The sequence below is a fragment of the Colossoma macropomum genome, unplaced genomic scaffold (assembly GCF_904425465.1).
Source record: "Colossoma macropomum unplaced genomic scaffold, Colossoma_macropomum, whole genome shotgun sequence".
Classification (NCBI taxonomy): Eukaryota; Metazoa; Chordata; class Actinopteri; order Characiformes; family Serrasalmidae; genus Colossoma; species Colossoma macropomum.
The window spans coordinates 26527125-26548023 of NW_023494784.1; the positions used below are offsets into that span (position 1 = coordinate 26527125).

The window sequence follows — 20899 nt, forward strand, 5'->3', positions numbered from 1 at the left end:
TGCATGCAGCTGCTTGGCCATGGAAACCCATGCCATGAAGCTCCCAGCACACAGTTTTTGTGCTGATATTAATGTCAGAGGAGGTTTGGAACTGTGCAGTTATAGAGCCACCAGAGCGTTGGCGACTTTTATGCACTATGCGCCTCAGAACTCGGCGACTCCCCTCTGTAACATTACACTTCGTGGCTGAGTTGCTGTGGTTCCTAAATGCTTCCACTTTTCAATAATATCACTCACAGCCGATCATGGAATATTTAAGAGGGAGGAAATTTCATGAACTGACTTGTTGCAACAGTGGCATTCTATTATAGTACCACACTCAAATTCAGTGAGCTCTTTAAAACAACCCATTCTTTCACAAATGCTTGTAAAGGCAGACTGCATGGCTAGGTGCTTGATTTTACATACCTGTGGAAATGGGGCTGAATGAAACACCTGAACTCAGCGATTAAAAAGTGTGTCCCAACACTTTTGTCCACGTGTTTATGTGTCCATCTTTTCAGTGAACAAAAAGAAATCTCACTTATATAATTCCACATAATGTTGCTGCATCAGATCCAGTGAAAGACGGAAGGACACCAAAGACCACTGCAGCAGGTCATCCAGCTTGGTGCAAACTGCATCCAGTGTGTGCTGCTGTGTGGTCATAACTTTTAAATTAAAAATGTCCATTTCTGATTCAAATGTATCAGACCAAGTAACCTGAGAATCACTTGAGGATTGTTCAAGGCAGTCTTCTGTAAAACACAGAGACTTTTAGCTTGCATTTAAACAGTAAGGCCTCTTGTTGTCATCAGAATTATTTGTGCTTTTGCGTCTATTGTGACGTCACAATGCCAAACTTTTAGAACATCGCATTCTGCAGATCACATGAACCATCATCATCATCATCATCATAGTCATCATCATCATTATCATCGTCGTCGTCGTCATCATCATCTTCTCTTGTAACTCAGGAAACTATCAGGTTTCATCGTGGACTTTCTGAAGTAGCAGTGAGTAATCTACAGCTTTTCTGGGTGTAATTAAGGTCCGTTCGCTAGGGGGCGGTACAGTCCGTAATAACACGAGCACCTTCGCCAGTGTTCAGCCTGATCACTTTGTGGTGCAGCTCTGAAGCTGGTAAAGCCTATGTGTATATTTTTGATACACTTTCAGACTCAGACCCGCTTTACATTGATACTGTTCACTACACATCACGTATCCTTTTAAATGTGCTCAGAAGTCTGACTCTCACGTTACTTACGCTACTGCTTCAACCACAGCTACCAGCCTGAGAGCGCTCTCCCGTTCTGTAAACGGTCTTGAATTGAGTGAAAGTGCAGCTGAGCCGAGTGCAGCAGTGGAGGAGCAGAAAGCGCTCTTCCATTGTTAGAAAATGACAGTGAAAGCCACAGTCACGCCGCTTGACTGGTTTAAGCGTATGTAAGGGTACGACCGTTAGATTAAACCCTCCTTTGTGGGAACAGAAAGAGAAGACAGGGCGGAATCGAGCCAAACACAATCGGGCTGTTTTGGTGACATCACCAGCTTTCGCTGCATCCATACGACACCCTGCTGTTTCCCACCACTGTGGGCTGCTTTCCCTGCTGCCTGTTCACAGCCTCGTCTGTCTGCTCCTACACTCTCCTGTCCGGCCCGGATCTGCACTGTATCAGTGAGGGGCGCTTTACTGCTCTCCCGGAGGCAGGAGGGGGAACAATAGAGGCCAGCAGCTGCAGGACGAGGACACACCGACATCCACAAGGCAGGGATGGGGAGGCTTTAACGCTCTAGCAGCACGGCGCGCCTCTCTGGATTTACGTTCAGCGTTCCGTACAAGCCGGGAAGGCGCCGAGCAGGGCAAGATGAACAGCGGCGAGGCGGCTGAGGAGGGACCCAACGACCCGGACACAGAGGCGTTCTTCAAAACAGGTAGGATGGATGGGAGGAGATCACCGGTCATGTGCGGCTTCATCGGTCTGAACTTAAATGGGAAAGAATGAAAGCAACTTAAAAACTCAAATTCATGCAGCTGAGGGTGTGCGATGGATCCCATAGATCCAGGGCTTTGTGCGCTGAGCGACTGAATAAAAGAAGGAGATTTGAGCGATGTGATTGGTTTTTGGAAAGGAGAGCCATGCGTGAAGCTTTGTGAGTGAAAATGCTGGAATAAGCCAATGTAGTACACTATGAGGCTGCTGGCTGTGTTTGGGGATGGTAGGCGATGCCCGGGCTTTGTTTGACACCTCCACTCCTTCCTGTCAACTGCTCCACTCTCACACTCGCCTCTGGATCCCAAACGCGCTCAGAATGCCCACTTTGCCATCTCAAAACCTCCCAAACACGCGATGAAACCGCAGTCTATTGTTGTTTTTTGTTGATGTACAGGGAGCATCTACTCCGTTCTTCATCCAGAAGAGCTTGTTGTTGCATGGAAGCTGATGCCAAAGTAGCTGTGCTTCAAGGAGATGAAGATGAATGTGATTAGTTATATATTGTGTGCCAGCAAGGGTGCTGGACATTGTTTTCTGGCAGGATTGTGATCTATGTGCTCTTTTGGTGTCTTTCTGCTGAATGTGGCAGCTTGCTATTGACTTGAGTAGACTGTTCTGAGAGAAAACCATTTCTACCAGTTCTACAGCTATAGCAATGGATAGATCATTGAAGCAAGAGACAACTGTTTTTTTGTTTCTTGTGCAGTACATCTTCAAAATTAAATGAACAGAAAATGAAACCTTGTGGTAGAGAGTGTGTACAGGGTTTCCAAAATCTATTCGTAAGCCTCTGTGTGCTACAGTACACAACATTACAATTTAAACATCAACAATTCCTGTTGCCTCTTACTACCAACATGGATGCGCACAAACACATCTCCATCCACAGCACGAGGACACACCCCAGCAGTCACAACACTCTTCTGCATCAGTACACTGCCTACCACCTCTTTCCTCAATACCGTGGTACACGTCACAGCACGTGTGACTGTTCCTCTGAGTGCATTTGAGATCATTCAAAACCTAATCTCTAGCTTAGGTGCCTTGAAGCCATGAAAGTGTGTTGCTCTTCTATGTGTGCCTGGATGAATCAGAGATTTCTGTTTTTTCAGCCGAAGGTCATTTCTGAAAGGGAGATTTCCCTTTTCATGTGGCACCTTAATGCAGACCAGCTTCTATAGCTTCTTTGACTGCAACCATCTGAAAGCTGAATCAGTAATGATGGTGGTGGGGGAAAGACTCCGGCTCGTGGAAGTGTTGAGTGACGCATTGTGTTGTGGCCGTTTTTAGGGTGCGTACCGCAGCTACTCTGAGTAAACCTTGCCTCTTCTCATTTTGAAGTTCGGGAGGTCTAAACCACAGCCACACTGAACAGTCTAGACTTTGCTTAGCACACAGTTGTAGAATTGGAATCTAGAATTTAGAGGCCCATGTTGGAAATCTGGAAGTGCCGTTGAGTTCTTGATTTGTTCAATCTGGATGTGGAGCCTCAGCTATAAAGACCAAGCACTGCTTTTGAGGAGAAGGCTAAGATGACTTGCAGATGGCATGGAGGTCTGAGAGAGCTATCAGAGAGGAGAGAGTGTCTTTACTGTGGTTCAGCTCAATGGATAGAAGGACTTCTGCCTCTACCAGCGCAGGGGGATTTCATCAGCGGATTGTACTGATACGTCATGGCAGCCTTGGCCCCAGGGGAGGCCAAAAGATGGAGAGGGATGGAGAGAGGAATAGAGTTCGGCAGAGAGAGATGGATAGAAAGTAGGGCCGCAGGATATGGGCAAAATACTAGTATTGCACGTATTACAATCGCGATATGCCTTGTGATATATTAAAGATGCATTGGTGGACTAATAAATTGACGCATCATTTTAACCAAAGTTATTTACTTAATCTTTAACTGGGATGCATGATGATTTTGGAATCCCCATTATTATCAGTAGATGATTGCTTTAAAAAATGACCAGAATCAGACGTTTAAGTTCAAACTGATATTTGACAACCTATTTATTGTACTTCAGAAGAGCAGAACTCTCTACAAATCAGTTTTATGTTTTTCTGTAATGCTGATCCAAGTGGGTCTGATCCCAGTTTGTGCATGTTATAAATGTTTATGTACCAGCATTGGTAGATATACATTGATAAAATATCTGATATCAGCGTTGACCCTCAGTTTCCATATTGATGCATCCCTGGTCGTGATGTTCACAGCCTGAAGCACACAACATAGAAACCGTGATTTTTGTATTGTGTATCTGCATATTCTGAACATCAGTATTGCAAAGTCCAATATCTCAATACCCATTAAACAAACAATATATTTTTCAGCCCTTACAGAGAAAGAGAGAGACAGAGAGAAAAATGGATGCTCAGAGCTGTGCTGAGACAGGCAAAGTAAGACAGACAAAAAGTAGGAGACCAAAACAGTGAGAATGAAAGGGCTCATAAAGGCCTTCACATTCGCAGCTCCTCCAACAGCAGTGGGTGTTTGCCCTCAGAGAGAAAGGCATTACGTGGCTGAGTGAGCAGTAATCCATTCACAAACAGCAGTCTGAATGAGCTGAAGTGGTTTTATGTCCTCGGCCTTACGGCAGCCTTCCTGCGTCTGCGCCGCTTAGAGCCCGATTAACCTCCAGCCAAACTTACACTCACCCATGTGTGAGCAGGCTTCAACTTAGCAGCGCCTTTTAGCATAGAGTTACTGCGCCCAATCTTTTGCTGGCCAGCCGTCTGAAATAAATAAAAGGGAGGGATGAGAAAACTCTTCCCCTGCTTCTGTGTTTTCCTTCATCTGTTCAGGAATGATTTAGTGAGAGGCATCTTATTCCTAACTATTAGGAAAAGAGTCATTTGGGCCACAGCTGTTGGTTTTTAACAAGGCAAGCTACAGCCGAGTAAGAAGCGGATGTCTCCTCAGGTAATAACGGGAGCGGATTGGCACAGTACAACCCTCCAATCAATACCTGTATAGCTTTAGCCTTTTTTGTCAACAACAATCGCCTCCCTGCCAGGCTGATAGAGTACAGCTGCAGCGCCTGGCTCCAGTTCCTGCTCTTCCTCTCCAAAAGCTTCTCCACTCTGAGCAAGGAGGATTTTCTTCATCGATTACCTAATCACTCAGTGAGCTGGGATCAGGGCCAGGCTCTCAGGAGCCATGGCTGATGTCATATAGAATCCAGACCTGGAGGTGCAGGTAATGACATGACAGGGCTATTCTTAATGACCTGGTGTAAACGGTAGGATTATTCAGGGATTTACAGTACTTGCATATAGATAATTACATTTATATTGGCTAAACCATGTAGGAACCCCAAACCTTTTTTGTGCATAGTCTTCCCAATTTTGTGTGTGTCAGTCAGGCTTCTGCATGAGCCGATATAACTGCCAGGTGCATCTTTTCTCTGCTTTAGGCCATCTTCGGTAAAGCAACCACATAATGAAGTTACAATAATTAGTGCCCTCATTTCCTGAAACTCTTGTTTAGTATTTACCCCAGCAAAGTAGTTAGATGTGGAGTTTCTCGAACTGAACAATGGATGAGTGGGTTGACAGGGACATAAGTGGTCAGACAGGGTGTGTCACAGTTTTTGTGTTTATTCTTGTTGTATAGTAGGTGGATACATATTAACAAAGCCAGCTGAGTGAATTAAAGTGTGATCTGCTAATCACAGGACATGGAGAAAATCAAACTAGGTCACATTTCATTTCACAAAGTACTGTGTCCCCCTGTGTGTTTGTAAGTTCATGAAATGGCCCACCTAGCTTAGAGTCATTGCTAGCTAGAAGAAACTTAGCATATACATTGTTGTAGAGCTTGAGAATTAATTTATGATAGGGTGTGAAGGTCTGCTGTCTATATTATATCTGAACTGAGTGAAGAATTCAGCATTGAACCCTGTGCCTTATTTTCCATGAAGGGCCCATATTACGTAAAACCTAATTAGTATGCAAAATAATTAGATTTTAGATTTTACATAGTTAAAGTTTCAAAACATACCATTGACTCTCTAGTCCCTACAGTCCGTATACAGAAACTATGCTGCAAAAACATGTTCACGTTTCATGATGTCACGAAAACCAGCATATTTACATTTATCCAACCTATGTCAGTTTAGCCCTGCCCATTTATGTTGACATTATAATGAGTGTTTCAGCATGGGCTGCGTTTTGAATAAGGCAAAATAAAGGGCAGCCAGTAAGAACAGCGATCTTGTTCATATATCAGTCTTAGGCACAGTAACAAAAACGGCCTGTTTCATTCTAAGGAGATATATATATATATATATATATATATATATATATATATATATATATATATATATATATATGTGTGTGTGGTTTAAGACTGAATTATGTAAATGACCACTGTTCTGATGGACTACTCTGTACTGTCCAGGCTGAAACACTCATATGTAAATGTGTTGGCTTTGTGATGTCACAAAAATAGTGAATTAAAATTGGAGTTTGGTTTCTGTAAATAAGGAATGGACTGGAGAATGAACGGTATGTTTTGAAACTTAATATACAAAATCTTTTATTTCAAAAAGTGAAGAAAATTTGGTTTTCCATGATTTGGATCCTTTGATTATATTTGAACTAGAATAGCCTGACACAATTACAAACGGATCTTTCTCCTCATACACAATTTAGCACTGGAGTCACATTCAAACCAGACTGATTGGATTCATTCACTACGCTGAGCACTGAGTGGCAGGTAAATTCTGTTGTGACAGACCTTGGCTTTCCTCCAGCAGTGTGTGTGTTTGTGTGTGAAGGGGGGGTTGGGGGGGGGGTCTCCTTCTCCTTCTCCTCCTCCTCTTCCACTCACCACATCATGGCGTCTTTCCGTGCCCCACACACAGGCTCCAACATGGGGAGAACAATAGGGCGAAACGGGCCACTGTCAGCTGGGACAAAGAACACACCCAAGCCTCACTGTGTGTGTGTGTGCTTGTGTGTGTGTGTGTGTGTGTGTGTGTGTGTGTGTGTGTGTGTGTGTGTGTGAGTCTCTGTACACACTCTCTCCCTCTCTTCCTTTGTGTCTGTCATCCTGTGTCCTTCTACTCTCTCTCTTCCCCCCTGCTACTTCCCTGCTTCTTTCGCTCCCTCTTACTCAGCCTCATGCACACACCGCACACACAGTGTTGTGAAGAGGCAGATGGCTAATTGGCCAGCGTAAGCCACATGGGTAATAAAGAGAGTGAGAGGAGATTTGACTGGATTATTGAGTCATGATCAGATGTTGAGAGAAAGAGAGAGGTTTCCCCTGTTTCTTAAGCAGCCTGTAGTCTCCATCATCACCATGAGGAACCATATGCCTCTGCAGAGCCAGTGCAGTGAGACAGTTAGCGCTGATGGCAAATGGAGTCAAAGCTTATTAGCTGATGCTCTGAAGGAGACTTTCTGATGGATGATGCCCTGTGGTGATGCCCCAGAGGCCTCTGAGTGTTCGTCTGCGCCTCTGCTGATAAAGAGGCTGCTTCACTTTGCATTTTCACTAACACATAGCTAACTCTTTGTGTTCATGATGCAGAAAAAATGCTTGGCAATGTGGGGTTATTTAGTTATTTATTTGACCCCTTCCTACTTCACCATTAACATAGTTTCTAATGTGATCTGTGAGTGGTCTAGTGGTCAGAGAGTATATAATTCATGAGTAAAGCTTTATTTGAAGGCTACTTAGATAGGGACTTCGTGACACATGTTTACGCATTGAACACGGAATAACTCATATTTATGAACAGCATATGTTATTATGCACAAGACAACATGTACTCTAGAATGGCTTTGGCTTTGTTTTGAAATAAAGGCCCTTATGCTAAAATGACAGATGTTTGTTTCATTTATAAAGTGTTATAACACATATGAAGCATCAATCACACAAAACATGATATATGCATTCTTACCTAGGCCTCTACCTTCGAAGTTCCATTACTTGGAAATGATGCTTCACAACAGAATATCTCTCACTTTAGTCAAGGGTCAGGCCAACACAATGTTATTTACTTAACAGAACAGATTGTGAATACTGACATAAGCTAAATATGTATACTCAAGTATTGCCATTTAATTATGTTATTCTATGCTTAAGCATGTGTTATGACATCCCTATGTAGGTAGCCATCAAATAAAGTGTTACCAAAGCATGTATGAAGTAAACAGAATACAGTGCATCATAACTAATCATTTTAGACTTAAAACTGCAGTTTCCCAAGCACTTTTGATAGTGTTGGTAGTATAACTTGCTCTTTACTTGGACAGAATGATTATCTTTCTTCAATTTATTTAGCTATCTTCTCAATGACAGAGCGAAACTTAATAATAGTTTTCTCTTACAGTATTTGTGTTCCAATTTCTACATTGGTTGATTTGCTGAAGGATTGATCATGAAATCAGAAATGCAGAGATCCAATATGTCTTTTCTGTAAGGCAGATTTAAGCTGTTTTTCTCAGCACAATGCACTGATTTTGAAAATGTTCAATGATTCAACTGTGTCAGCTGGTTGCACATGAATAAAATATTATGCCAACACAATTGCTGTCTTTCAGTTTAGTTCTTTTGGCAAGAATTGTGTTGATGTAACACATTTTATTCATGTGCAACCATTTGACACATTTTAATCATGCAAATTCAAAGAACCAAGTTTGACTCTAACTGTGTTAAACAGTGCAGATTGCCTGTTCTGGAAGCCCATTTGTGCAGCTTTGAAGGATTTGAGCTTGATTTCTAAGTGCAGCGAAGCTGATAAGTTTTGATGTCTTTTAGCTGTTAAAGATGGAAAATGATTCTAGACATGCTGAGCTGAAAAGCATTCTAACAGTTGGATTCTGGTGTGAATTTTGTTGTAGTAACTAATTTGATTACAAATATGAAATGCATGACAGGGCAAAGCTGTTAACACTTCTACTTTTCCGTAAGCATCTTTACACCTATTAATTAAAATCTCAATAGTGTTCAGGGCGCAGTCCTTCTGTTATGTGACTTTCTATTACACATGTATCTTATTTAACACCTTTTCATATTTTATATAGACCAGTATTTGTCCAGTGTTTATCATTACTATCCTTCTATTCATCCATATTGTACATAATCATGTGTCAAAATGTTGTTATACTAAACATAAGCTATGAGGTCATCTATCGATTTCCATTGATTTGTATTGTGTTTTGCAAACCACAAGACAGAAGGTCAAAAGAAAGCTAATAAAAACAATGCTTTGTCCTTAGGTAACTTAGGTAATTTGTCAGCTTACTTTTAGGGTTATTTTTCACTCAATTATATTCATTTTTAAAGCACATTTGGTGCTTTCTTTTTTATCCGCTCAGTGTTCTGTGGAATTCCCATCTCAAAGGAATATGCTATCCTGAGAGTAGGCTCTTGCCTAGGCTATATCAGGATATGAATCTTATCATGAGCTGAGTGCATTGTCTCATAATTGAATTCTCCTAATGCTGAGTTAGATATGGACTGGCAGCAGTCTTGGGAGTCCGCTGTATGATTGCTGTGTTTTAGAGGGGGGTGGGAAAATGGCCTTGCGCTAAAAGCTATTGATTTTCTATACTTGTATTCTCATACCCATGTGTGCATGTGTGTGTGTGGTGTATTTGGGTGTCTGTTTGTAGCAACTGCCAGAAGAAAGAGAGTGGTGTGATGTAATATCAGTGCCAGCAGACAGGTCTGGAATAAGCAGTAAGCTCATTTTTGAAGGGTCATTCACAGCTATGGCCTCAGACACTCAAACACAGGACAATAGGACTACAGCAGACAGCCAAAGTATGTACTCCAGCCAAGTATGAACAGTCTGGCATTGAACCAGCGCTGCATTATGTACACCACAAAAATGAGCCCATAAATAATGGGACAGTGACATTTTTTGTTATTTTTGCTCTACAGTCCAGCACATTGGATCACTGTATTTGGAATGATTCACCTGTTAACTCATTCACTGTTCACTGCATAGTTTTGCTATGTAGTGAACTAGCTAGAGAATGACCATGGATATTGAATGTAGTTAAACAGGTTCAGGGATAAATGTCATGTGAATTTTGACAGTAATCTGAAAGTTATTTTTCAAAATTAACCCCAAAAACTCTTTTTGTACTATAAAAGTAACTTATTCCCATGATACATTTTTGAATTATAAAAGTAACTTATTCCCATGATACATTTTTGAATTATGAGTTGTTTGTATAGGTCACAGAAATCACCACAGTATTCATTTATTCACCTTCTTGGTGGCTGTAATGTAGCACGATTTTGAAGCAACTCCATTGAGGGTGACCAGGCCACTCAGTATGGTGGTGTTAAAACTAAGCCTCCTAAAATAGGCAATGAGGGAAATCCATATCTTTCCTTATCAATTCAAAACAGTTCATTTTGTAAATATTTTTAAGCACAGATTCAATTTTATTGTGCTATATTTGCTCCTTTACTTTGTGGTCAAAATAAATTTGGCAGGTTTATCACTCTCTTTTCACTAATCATTTTATTTTGAATATGTATTTAGGTTCGAAAGGTTGTCAAACATCAGATTTGTGTTTTGCATCAATTTACCAGACTTTGTAGCGACTGTTGCAACTAGCCTTACAATCTTTTACAATCAACCCCACCTATGTGATTAGTTGTAATGTCTGCACTCACTCTGCTTTCAGCTAAATGGTTCATAAACAGTCAGCACTGGCAACAAGGTTTACATTTTCATGTGCAGCAGAGATATATAGATTACTTTTAAGCACTTTTTAAATGCTTACTACTTTTGAAATGACTAAGCAGAAAACAAAATGTGTTTTTGTGTGCCCTGCTCTCCCCTGCACTGCAAAAATGGCTGACACAATATATAATGCACTAGTCTTTTACTAGGGAGCGGGTCCGAATGCAGGTAATGACTATGAGCTTCAAGAGTAAAACATCAGCATTAATTTATGGCCATTTATCTATATTGAGTAAACCAAATCACAAGAAAAAATGTGTCAATTACTGGTGGGCCTTGTTGTACAGCTAATCGTTTTATATGTTTCCAAGCTCTCATTAATGTAGAAATATGTGCACTAATTTCCTCTTCATTAATTATCAGGATGAAGGCTTTTAGTGTGTCAAACATGAAATGTGCTGAAAGTACTTGAGAACAATTTTGTGAAAACACTGTGGGTCATGTAATTTCAGCTCCCTCCCCTCATATTCTTCCCACAGATTTGGTAGCTCAGCCTGCTGCTACTGCTGCTAATGAAAACTGGAGACACACCTACAACAACCTTCTTTTTTTGGCAGGCCTCTCGGAGGGAGTAAAATCCTTGATGAAAAACGGAAATGAAAACAAGTATTGAAATAGTTCTGCTGGAACACGTACAATCCTCTTTTTGCTTGTCCAGAAGGGGCATATCAGGCTAACCTTGCCCAGTCAGGGAGTGCTCTCCCTGGGCCAGAAGCGGCTCAGGCAGCCCCAAGGACACATGGGTGGAACCAGAGAGGAGTCATGCATATTTAATCTCCTGCTCACTGAGTCAGGTTCACTGTCCTGCTGTACTGCCTCAGTGGAGGGCGTTAGAGGAAGATAAAGCAGGAGGAAAGACAGGAAACACCATTGAATACAATGGCATATACATAGATAATTTATCTGCCTTGTATGTCGTGAAGATAATAGATCTCAGTATGGCTGATTTAAATTTGCATAGTCTCCTTCTAGCTTGAGCATTGTTTTACAGTTCAACTAGCAAGAACACCACAATCCACAAACGATTCTTTGGCATAAAGTTCAGCCTTAGTATTGATCAGCCTCCCATCATGGGTGATTCAGGCCTTTGTGTAATTGTGGCGTCTGAAAGTGAAGTCCTGCAGAGCAAGCTCTGCTGCGTTCAGCACTATAACCACTAGTCTGATGAACACACACACACACATACTCACACAGCCCTTGCATCAACATTCAGAGAGAGAAAAAAGCAAGGGGTAAGTAAAAAAGGGACAAGCCAGACTGCACTGTTAAAAGAAAGCTGCTTGGCTAATGCTTTTAGAGCATAATATTTCACCAGTGGAGAGACAGAGGATGCAGAGAGAGACAGACAGACAGACAGACAGTGGACATAGTGGGCAGTGGAGGTTGGCTGTGTGTATGTACCTCTATGTAATCACTCAGAGTGCCCTCTGCATCCGCCTAATGTCTTTGTCTAAAACTAGCTTTCTGAAACTGGCTTTCTTATTCAGAAGCTTCTAGTGGTGGGAAAATAAATTCTTACATGGATCATGATTCTATGTTGAAACATTCTAAACTGATTCACAGTTCAAAATCATAATAATTTTTTTACAAAGGCATTTCCCCAACTGTAAAATAAACTCCTCTGTTCCCAGAGACAGTATAAAGCAGGATACTTTGGCACAGTCCAGCTTGGAAATAGAAAAAAATGCAGGATGTCATTAATACACATGTTTGCAGTCTGAAATTGGTCACAATTTTTATGTATATGAAAAAAAATCCCCAAATGATAGTAACCACTGCTTGTTAATGTCATATACAGAGAAAAAAATGTAATGTAGGGAGCAGAAATAAAAAATCAAGATGCACTGAGAGTCTTATTATAATCACATCTTGACACCATGTATCGAAACTGAATCAAATGGTTAGGTGCCTCGAGATTTCCACCCCTAGTGCCTACTATCGGCTTTGATGACTATAAAGCTAATATGAAAGCTGAGTTGTGAGAGTGAGGAATTGAAGTCTGGACCCATGAATAGGCCTATGGACTTTTTACACGTGTCCAGTATTCGGTTAGTTTAGAATGTTTTGAATGCTGATGTTTACAGTTTTAAGAAGTTGGGTAGTTAGTTTGTTAAGAAGTTGCTTTATTTCTTCACTTAACCAGTCAACATTTAGTCAAAATGTGTTTCTTTCCAGGTGAAATACTGTAATAGAAATTTTTGCTTCATTATGTGTATGGTTTCAACAGCTCAACCAGTTAAAGAAAGTCCTCCTCCAGCATCTGGCAAAGATTAAAATAAGTACCCTGACTGTGCCATCACAAAATCCAATATCTACTCTGAACACTGAAAATTATTTCATTTGCACTTGTGTTTTAGTAAAGTTGGTCAACAAGACAAGCTTTGAGATAAGCCCACCAGTCTTATCCATAACCAAACACCTTGATAATGAGGATTGATTGACAGGATGGGGACTAAGCTGAAATAACTGAAAAGCTTTATTGATTATGGAGTGGTATGGCAGTTTCAGAAACTGACAGGTGAAACCATTATTCTACAACCTTTGTTTCAGTGTGAACACACAGCGTGGTTTTACTGATAGCATTCTTTATAACTGCTATATATGATGCTGTCTGAAACAGACAAGTGTAAACTAGGTTTAAGGGGTTAAGCTTCCTGCTGTTAAAATCTAATTCAATAAACAGCAATCAAAGCTCTTTAATCACTCTCCACCTGAGCTGTGCGTTTCTCTACGTGCATCTCTGTTTTTACAGAGAGCTTTTCCCATGGAGCTGTATTGCATCCTGACAGATTTATATCAGCCCTTGTACTTGCCGTAGCAGGCCGGTCATAGTGGTGGGTACGTGGTCTCACCCTGTCTGGAGTGATCACACAGACCACTCATTTGAAATGATCTTTCTCTCTCTCTTGCTCTTTCTCTGCCTCAGTCTCTCTGCATATTAATCCATCTATCAGTGTAAAAGGGGAGGAGCGTATGCTATGTACGCTCCTATGTTTAAATGGAGCTTTGCATAAAAATTCTACGATTTGTGATTTTTTTGGGCTTATTTATTTAGAAGGCTGAGGCGGAAGGTGAGGAGAACTTTTAAAAAGTGAGGAAAATTCAGTTTTCCATGATGTGGGCCCTTCAACATTCATCCTGAGTGATCTGATCATAAGTGGACAGTGAGACGTCTACAGTATAGCTGTTTATGCCTGGCATTTCATGTGTCTCAGATGTGTCGTGATTAGATTTTGTGACTGGAGGAAGGGAACCGCCCACATTTACCATGTCAGTCTACTGTGATTCTTTGTTTATTCTTTGTGGGAGACAAAAAATAAGCCTTCTTTTGTGCTTGCTGTGATGATGTAGGTGATTAAGATGGTCTTTTGACGCTGGCAAGGATGCATTAAGATGCTTTTGTGTTCACACTACAGATGTTACATGGTCATGGGTGTTGATGACTACCTCCGGTGGTTTGAGTGATCAGATCACGGTGCATCTCGCTACTTAGCACTGTCCACTTATAATTGAATCACCCAAGGCACATGATAATGCTAGGTGTAAGTGGGGCCTTAGTATCATACCGACCGGTGACTGCAAAATCCAAGACCAGAAACTGGATTCTAGGTCTGGATTTGAAGACCTCTGCTGTAGTGTATGTAATAAATATAATTAGGTCTAAGTCAGGGGTGTCTGATCTTACCCAAAAATGGCCAGTGTGGCTGTGGGTTTTCACTCCAGCAAAGCAGAAGTATGCGGTCAGTTTTTTGAAAACTTAGACTCATTGATTAAACAAGAAGAATCAGATGTACTCCTGCTCATTGGGAATGAAAACCCCACTGTTCTATTTAATCAAGACAATTTAAACACCTAAAATATTGAAAACTGGATTTAAATCTTGGCCTTCCAGTGTAAGTCGTATTGTACCTGAATGTATATCGTTACACCCCTACTGCATTTGCATTAGCTTGGTTGGGCTCTCGGCTTATGACTCCTGTGGGCTGGCCGGCTGTGCTTTTGTGTGATGTATGCCTGAGGCCTTGCAGATTCTGGGCCACTGATCTGTTCTCTCATTTGCTAGAAGAGTGAAGACAGGATTTTAACAGCATGAAACTTGATTGCTTTTTTTATTGAATCAAACGGAGGAAAGAGGAGATGGAGAATGACCTCATCAATAGCTGAGCTGAATTGTAGTGCACATGAGTGTACGTGTATATACACTCCTTCTACATGCTCCCTAAGGGAAAATGTGCATGCACGTGTGTATGCGTACATCTGTCTCCATGTGGTGGGTTTTGTGAATGTGCGTATATATGTACATGCGTTCATGTGGGTGGTGTGGATGGTTTCTGTTGTGTTTTATGAACATGTTCTGTGGACTGATATTCCTCTGGCACTCCTCAACACCACATAAAGCATATAAACAGTCTGTGTTTTAGCAAGCCTAGGGAATAGAAAGAAAACATGCAGTCAGAAACAATGTGAGCCTGGAATAGGTCAGATTTAACTGTGCCTGTAGAATTCTGACTGCTGTTCCTGTGTTGGAGTTTACGTCTCACTTAGGATTAACTCAGCTGCATTTCTGTAGCACATAAGCGCATCAGTGGACCACAGATGAACATACTGTATGACTTGAATTACTGTTTGAATAGAATTGGAATTGAGCTTTGTTGCTCACCATTATTGTGACCTAGCTGTGATATGCCCATTGCTTCATGGAGAAAATTGTAAGAACCAATTTAGGGGGCGTCAAGAGAGGAGAACATAAATAATCTAACAGCATAGATGAGAATAATAAGAGCAGGATAACACAATGTATGTAAACAGCTGTTAGCATTATCTGGCTAGTTAAGCCAGCCATTTACAGAAATGTTAGCTTTGAGAAACTCTCATTTGTTTGTTGTACTCAAACTGACAAAATGAAACATAAACTTAAATGAAGTCCATCAGGAGAATCTCCTTCTCAAACTTCCAATAATAAACCATCATCTGTTTTATTGTCTTGTCCATTAATCTGTTGAAATCAATCATTAAAAATTATGTTGATTGACATGATCACATGACACATTATCTGTTTTGATGGACAATTTCATTAAACGTCTTTCACAATGTTGAGGCAGATGCAGCTGCTGTGAATGAGTTTTAAATGAGCACATCAGTGCAGTTTAGTTTTATGTAAGTTTCAAACCATTAAAATTGCCTGAAAGTTTCACAGAGTAAAGTCTGATCAAAAAATCACTAAATAGTAGACATGTTCTGAGATGCTATTATACTTTTAAAAGTAAAGGTGCCAAAAAAGGGTTTTTTACAATTGTATAAGCACTTTTGGTTTCATAAAGAACCTTTCTGTTCAAGTTTGAGTGGGTTCAGAGTTTCTTTTGAAAGGTTGTGTAGGGAACCAGAGATGGCTATAGTATTGCTCTAGAGAACATTTTCTGGCAGAGTGTAGTCTTGTAGTTAGAGAGACCTGATGATGTCAGAATCACATCTGTGTCAGCAGATAATTGTTTATAAAAAAAATTAAGCTCTTGGCCTGATTATTAGATTTGACCAATATTTCAAACCAGTATTTGATGTGCTCTGGACAGGCCCAACATTTAAGCGATGCTGAGCTGCTATGCTCAAATGTTTCCGTTTTATTAATTTTACTCATTTTACTCAAATAAGTGTATCTAGAACATTTCATAAATGTGTATGTGTCAGCAACATCTTTAACAGACATGAAAAATACTACATATACTACGGCGTTGGTCCAGATTCCTATACTAGTATATCTCTACTTTGTAAAGCTGACTCTGCAGATAGGTATTGAGGAACAATATAAACACACATATAGTTATATATACTGCCCTGTCAGGGAATTCTAAAAGTCTGAGGTACGTATGAGGTGGGATATTTAACTATTATTACCCACTTCATATTGCCCGACTGTAGTTGCACACATCCAGAGATTACAAAGGGCTACCACTCCAGAGGCATCGCCAAGATTTGTACACTGGACCTGTAAGAACCATATATTACTGCTTACTAGAAACATCTGGAAAAACCATCCAGTCGCAGTGAGTGAGTGAGACCCACTCATTGAATTCATAAAAAAAAGGGCTTTCGGCTGGCTGAGTAGGAAAATATGTCTTACAGATAAAGGCACGAAGCTGGTCTCCAAATAATGAGTGTGTCTGAAACGGGCTGAGCTGGAGCAGGTCTGATGGATGTAAGCTTGGAGGCCCTGTTTCCAGCACATAGCTGACATTTATGCTTCATTTGTCTGACTGTGAGTAGCCAAAAGCCCTTACAGAGCCATCAGGTGTGTTGGTGGAAATGACAATGGCCTGCTGATCTGAGACCAAATTTTCATCAAGTTTTAAACTACTAGGGATTATCCTTATTGAAGCAAATGCTGGAACCTTGCATCATCCAAGATGAGTGTAGTTGTATAAATACAGCTGAACAGATGTGTATGTGTGTATGTGGGGTGTTACTCCAGTGTTCAGAGTCATGGTGTGAGAAATTTGCAGCCATGCCGTTCGCCCCGTGTGGAACACAGCTGTTGGATTAATGAACGCACCGGGAGCGCTGGCACTGCAAGCATGCAACTTCACTGCCAGTACAAACTAACTATTCCATGAAGGAAAAAAAGAAGAAATCTATAAAGTGAAAAGAGAGAGAGAGCTATAGATATAATGTAACGGAGAGAAAGAAGAGTAGAGAGATAGAAAGGGTATAGCAAGAACTAGGGCAACAGAGCAAGTGCAAGAGGATGAAAGTGTGGGATCCAGCTTCAAGTAGCCTAATCAATGCAGTTAGAAGGATCAAAGGGAGCTCCAGTATTGGACTCAGTGCTCCACTGCTGTAGTAAATCAAAGGCCTCTTAAACTTTAAGGCATTCGGCTGTATGTATCAAAGACGGAAAGTGAACAGAGTCGGCTGGAAATGGCAAAAGAGAAATTTACGCTGTGAAGCCTACGCATGTTTATGAACTTGGCAGCCAAGCATACATCAGTGCGATGTAGTAAGTGTTGCTATCAGTTGAGGGAAGCATCGTTGTAAATAGGAGGACTGGGATGCTACTCTATGAACTGAGCTGACTCTTCTGCACTGAGTAAGCCTTCACGCTCTCCTGTGAAAGCCTGGCTAGATTTGTACGTCACAGAGATGTTAAATTAATGCATAACATTTCTCTTGTTATCTCAAGGGAGACTGGTTTAGTTTTAATTGTAGCTCCGAGGGCAGAATGTTTAACATTTTTTAACTACTGAATTCCACCGTCTGAAACACATGATAATGTTCACCCATTACAACTCGTGCATGGAAACATGCATGAGACCTTTTTCCATTCTGTACCTAGAGGCAGTTTTTGAGCTGAGGTTAACATTCAGGAGTATTAACATTTGCAAGTATGTGACTGGAGTATTAGAGCTGAGGTTTCTCTCTCTGGATTTGTCTGCTGTAATTCGAAGAGGGAGTGCTGGGGTCTTGTGGGTACTGCATGCTAAGGAGGTTTGGCGTGAATGTGTGTCTGTGTACTGTATGCTCCAAATGGTTGGAAAAGGTCTAAATACCACTGACATAAAACATTCTCCCCATGCCCGTACGGAGATGATGGAGAAAGCAATCCTATTTGCCTCACCACAAATGGATCCTGGCCAGCGGTGCGTTTGAGCCGAGGCCTATGGCATCCCACTGCAGCCGCCATTATATTGGCGAGCAATTGTATTTTTCCTTTTTCCTTAATTGATAGGAAATAAAAGGATTTTGTAACTTTATTTAGTGTAATGAGTTCAGCAGTGGCTGCAGCGATTGAGTATTTTGCCCCTGTTTTTTAGGGTGTGTTTAAAAACAGCTGTCACTAGCAATTAAAGCTCATTTTCTTATGGCCAGTTCCCATGCCGACTGGGCTGCTCTGTCATTGTGGGTCCAGACTCAGGGCATGCAAAGCAAAGACTTCATGCCATCCAACCACAACTGACTAAACAGATTCTGCAGACAGCATCTCTGCAGATTGTATTAAAAAGAAAAAAAAGTGTGCTAATGTACTTAAAGGGCTAGAGTTCAGTTTAACAAGATCTCCGTTATTGCAGTGCTAGCGAGAAATACAGGGTCACACAGAGCTTGAGCGCTTTGAGGTGGTGGCCATGACTTTGTGTTGAGTCTGTTCAGCACATTGGCTATTCAAATGGTTCGAAAATAAGTCTATATTGACGACACTGAGTGTCAACATTTATTGATTAGGCTAAATAGCACGTCAGTGAACAACTTATTCAGTGGATAAACATCTTCTTTCTACTGTGGGCAGAGTGTAATTGAAATCGACAGAGATATTGAATGCAAACAACATTTAGAAATTGAAATTGATTTACTGTTTGAGGAGATGAAGATGACAATCATTTTCTGGACAAACTAGGCCTTTAGCAAACACATCACTATGTCCTTGTGACCAATCTGTAATAGGTACATGATGTAAACATGCTAGGTACATAAAGTGAACAACATCTATCCAGTATTCATATTTAATTCTGAATTAGCCGTTTTTCTGTCAACATTTGCTTTATATTCACTTCTCCTCTAATGGATGTATTGGCTTCCAGCGGAGCACACTAAAATGAAATGCCATTTAATATCAGTCTATGGCTTGGATTATACTCTCTATAGCAGGGGTTCTCAACCTTACACCTCAAGGCCCACGTATTTATCACTAGAAAGCATGAAGGCCCACTGTTGCAAGGCTTGTATTAATATTGTTTACCATTTGAAAATGTATACACAACTTTATATGTCTTTTCTGTTGTTAAGTTAGTCATTTTTTCACTGATTGTTTTGACAAAGTGCCATCACGACTCGTTGTGGACCTCTGCCCCCTACCCCCCGCCCCACTTAGTATTGGCCCAAGGACCACCAAAGGTAGTTTATAGCATGGACTATCAGCTGGTAATGGGTTATCCCACTAGGCAATGAGTCTCTGTTCTGATTGAATGTCTAAGATCAGGTAAGACTGCATAGAGTGCTTACAAGAAGGATGAGAGAAGATTTAATAAACAGCAAAGTGGCTTCTCAAACTGCACAAGAGCAGATCACTTCTTTAACACTGCTGGTCTTTAACTGCTACAGCTGGATGAAAAATGTAAGTCGTCTCGTTTCGAATAATGATGTAAAACAAACAGCAAATTCTGCTATCTCTTTTCGTACTTATCAAATAGCATGAAGACTCCAGTGTAGTTAGACAGACAAAGAAAGAAAGAGAGTGTTTGTATTGTAGTTCACAAGTATGCTATTTCAGTAGGGTTTTATGCTCTGTTCGCTTGGTAGAAGTCAATTAGCTTGGTTCAGTTTTAATGGGTTTTTCCTTAAGGGCCTTCACTCGGTTGGATTAATCACTCTCTCTCTCTGCTGGATGCTGCATGTGTTTCTAAAAGGGGCAGAAATAATGTGCTAAACGTCAGCGCCAGATGTGTGTCTGTATTTTTAGAAAGTTGGCCTGGAATAGCAGATACTGCACAGTCATAGCCATCTAGAGACGACCTGAGTTTTCACTCGTTGGCCGTTTTGAACTCCTTGAACAGAGTGCTGAGGGCTGAATTTAATTCTGAGAGCTTGAGTCTACTTACTGAATATTCTGTCCTATACAATAAGATGGCATTGAATTAGTGTTATATAATGTGTTTTCTGACCTTCGTCAGTAATGTATTTGTTCCTATAGATATTCTATAGATATTTCATTTAGGGATAGAAAAAATATTTTGATAGTCGATTATTCACGTGAATTAATCCACTAATTACCATCACAGAAAAAATGTGGCGCTTTGTTTTAAGTACAGTAAGTAATCAGCATTTACTAAATATAAGTGATATAAGAATATGTCGATTAACATTATATCTCTTCAGACTGCAGCATCATTTAATGGTTTAACATATTAACGTGCTGGTTCACTAGACAAGCAATGTGCGAATAGCTTTCCACAAAGAGCAGATGGCGTTTTCACGTGAAAAGTGTATTAACAAAATGAGCTGTATTTTAAGCTAATTAAGCAGTTGTACATAGTTAGCTGTCTAATGTATGCAATGTTGTGACATGGCAAGGTTCCCAACATTTAATAGTTTTTGAAACAGCCTTCTAAATCCTTCTAATTAACAGGAACACATCTTCAAGAAGTAGTTTGGTTCTTCACAACACTGCCATGGAGGGAAAGTTACCGTTTACTGTCCGTTCTGCTGCTTCAGAATTTAAAGCAGTATGTT

The 20899-nt window shown here is 40.7% G+C and overlaps 1 protein-coding gene across 1 annotated transcript in view; it reads left to right on the top strand.

Annotated features, from left to right (window-relative positions):
* The first annotated feature begins 1643 nt into the window (after positions 1–1643).
* Positions 1644–20899, top strand: part of kalrna (kalirin RhoGEF kinase a) — a 212163-nt gene continuing 192907 nt past the window's right edge. Inside the window, exon 1 of the mRNA XM_036566096.1 lies at positions 1644–1914. Coding sequence (XP_036421989.1) covers positions 1848–1914 — 67 coding nt within the window. The 5' untranslated portion in view covers positions 1644–1847. The remainder of the gene's footprint in view (positions 1915–20899) is intronic.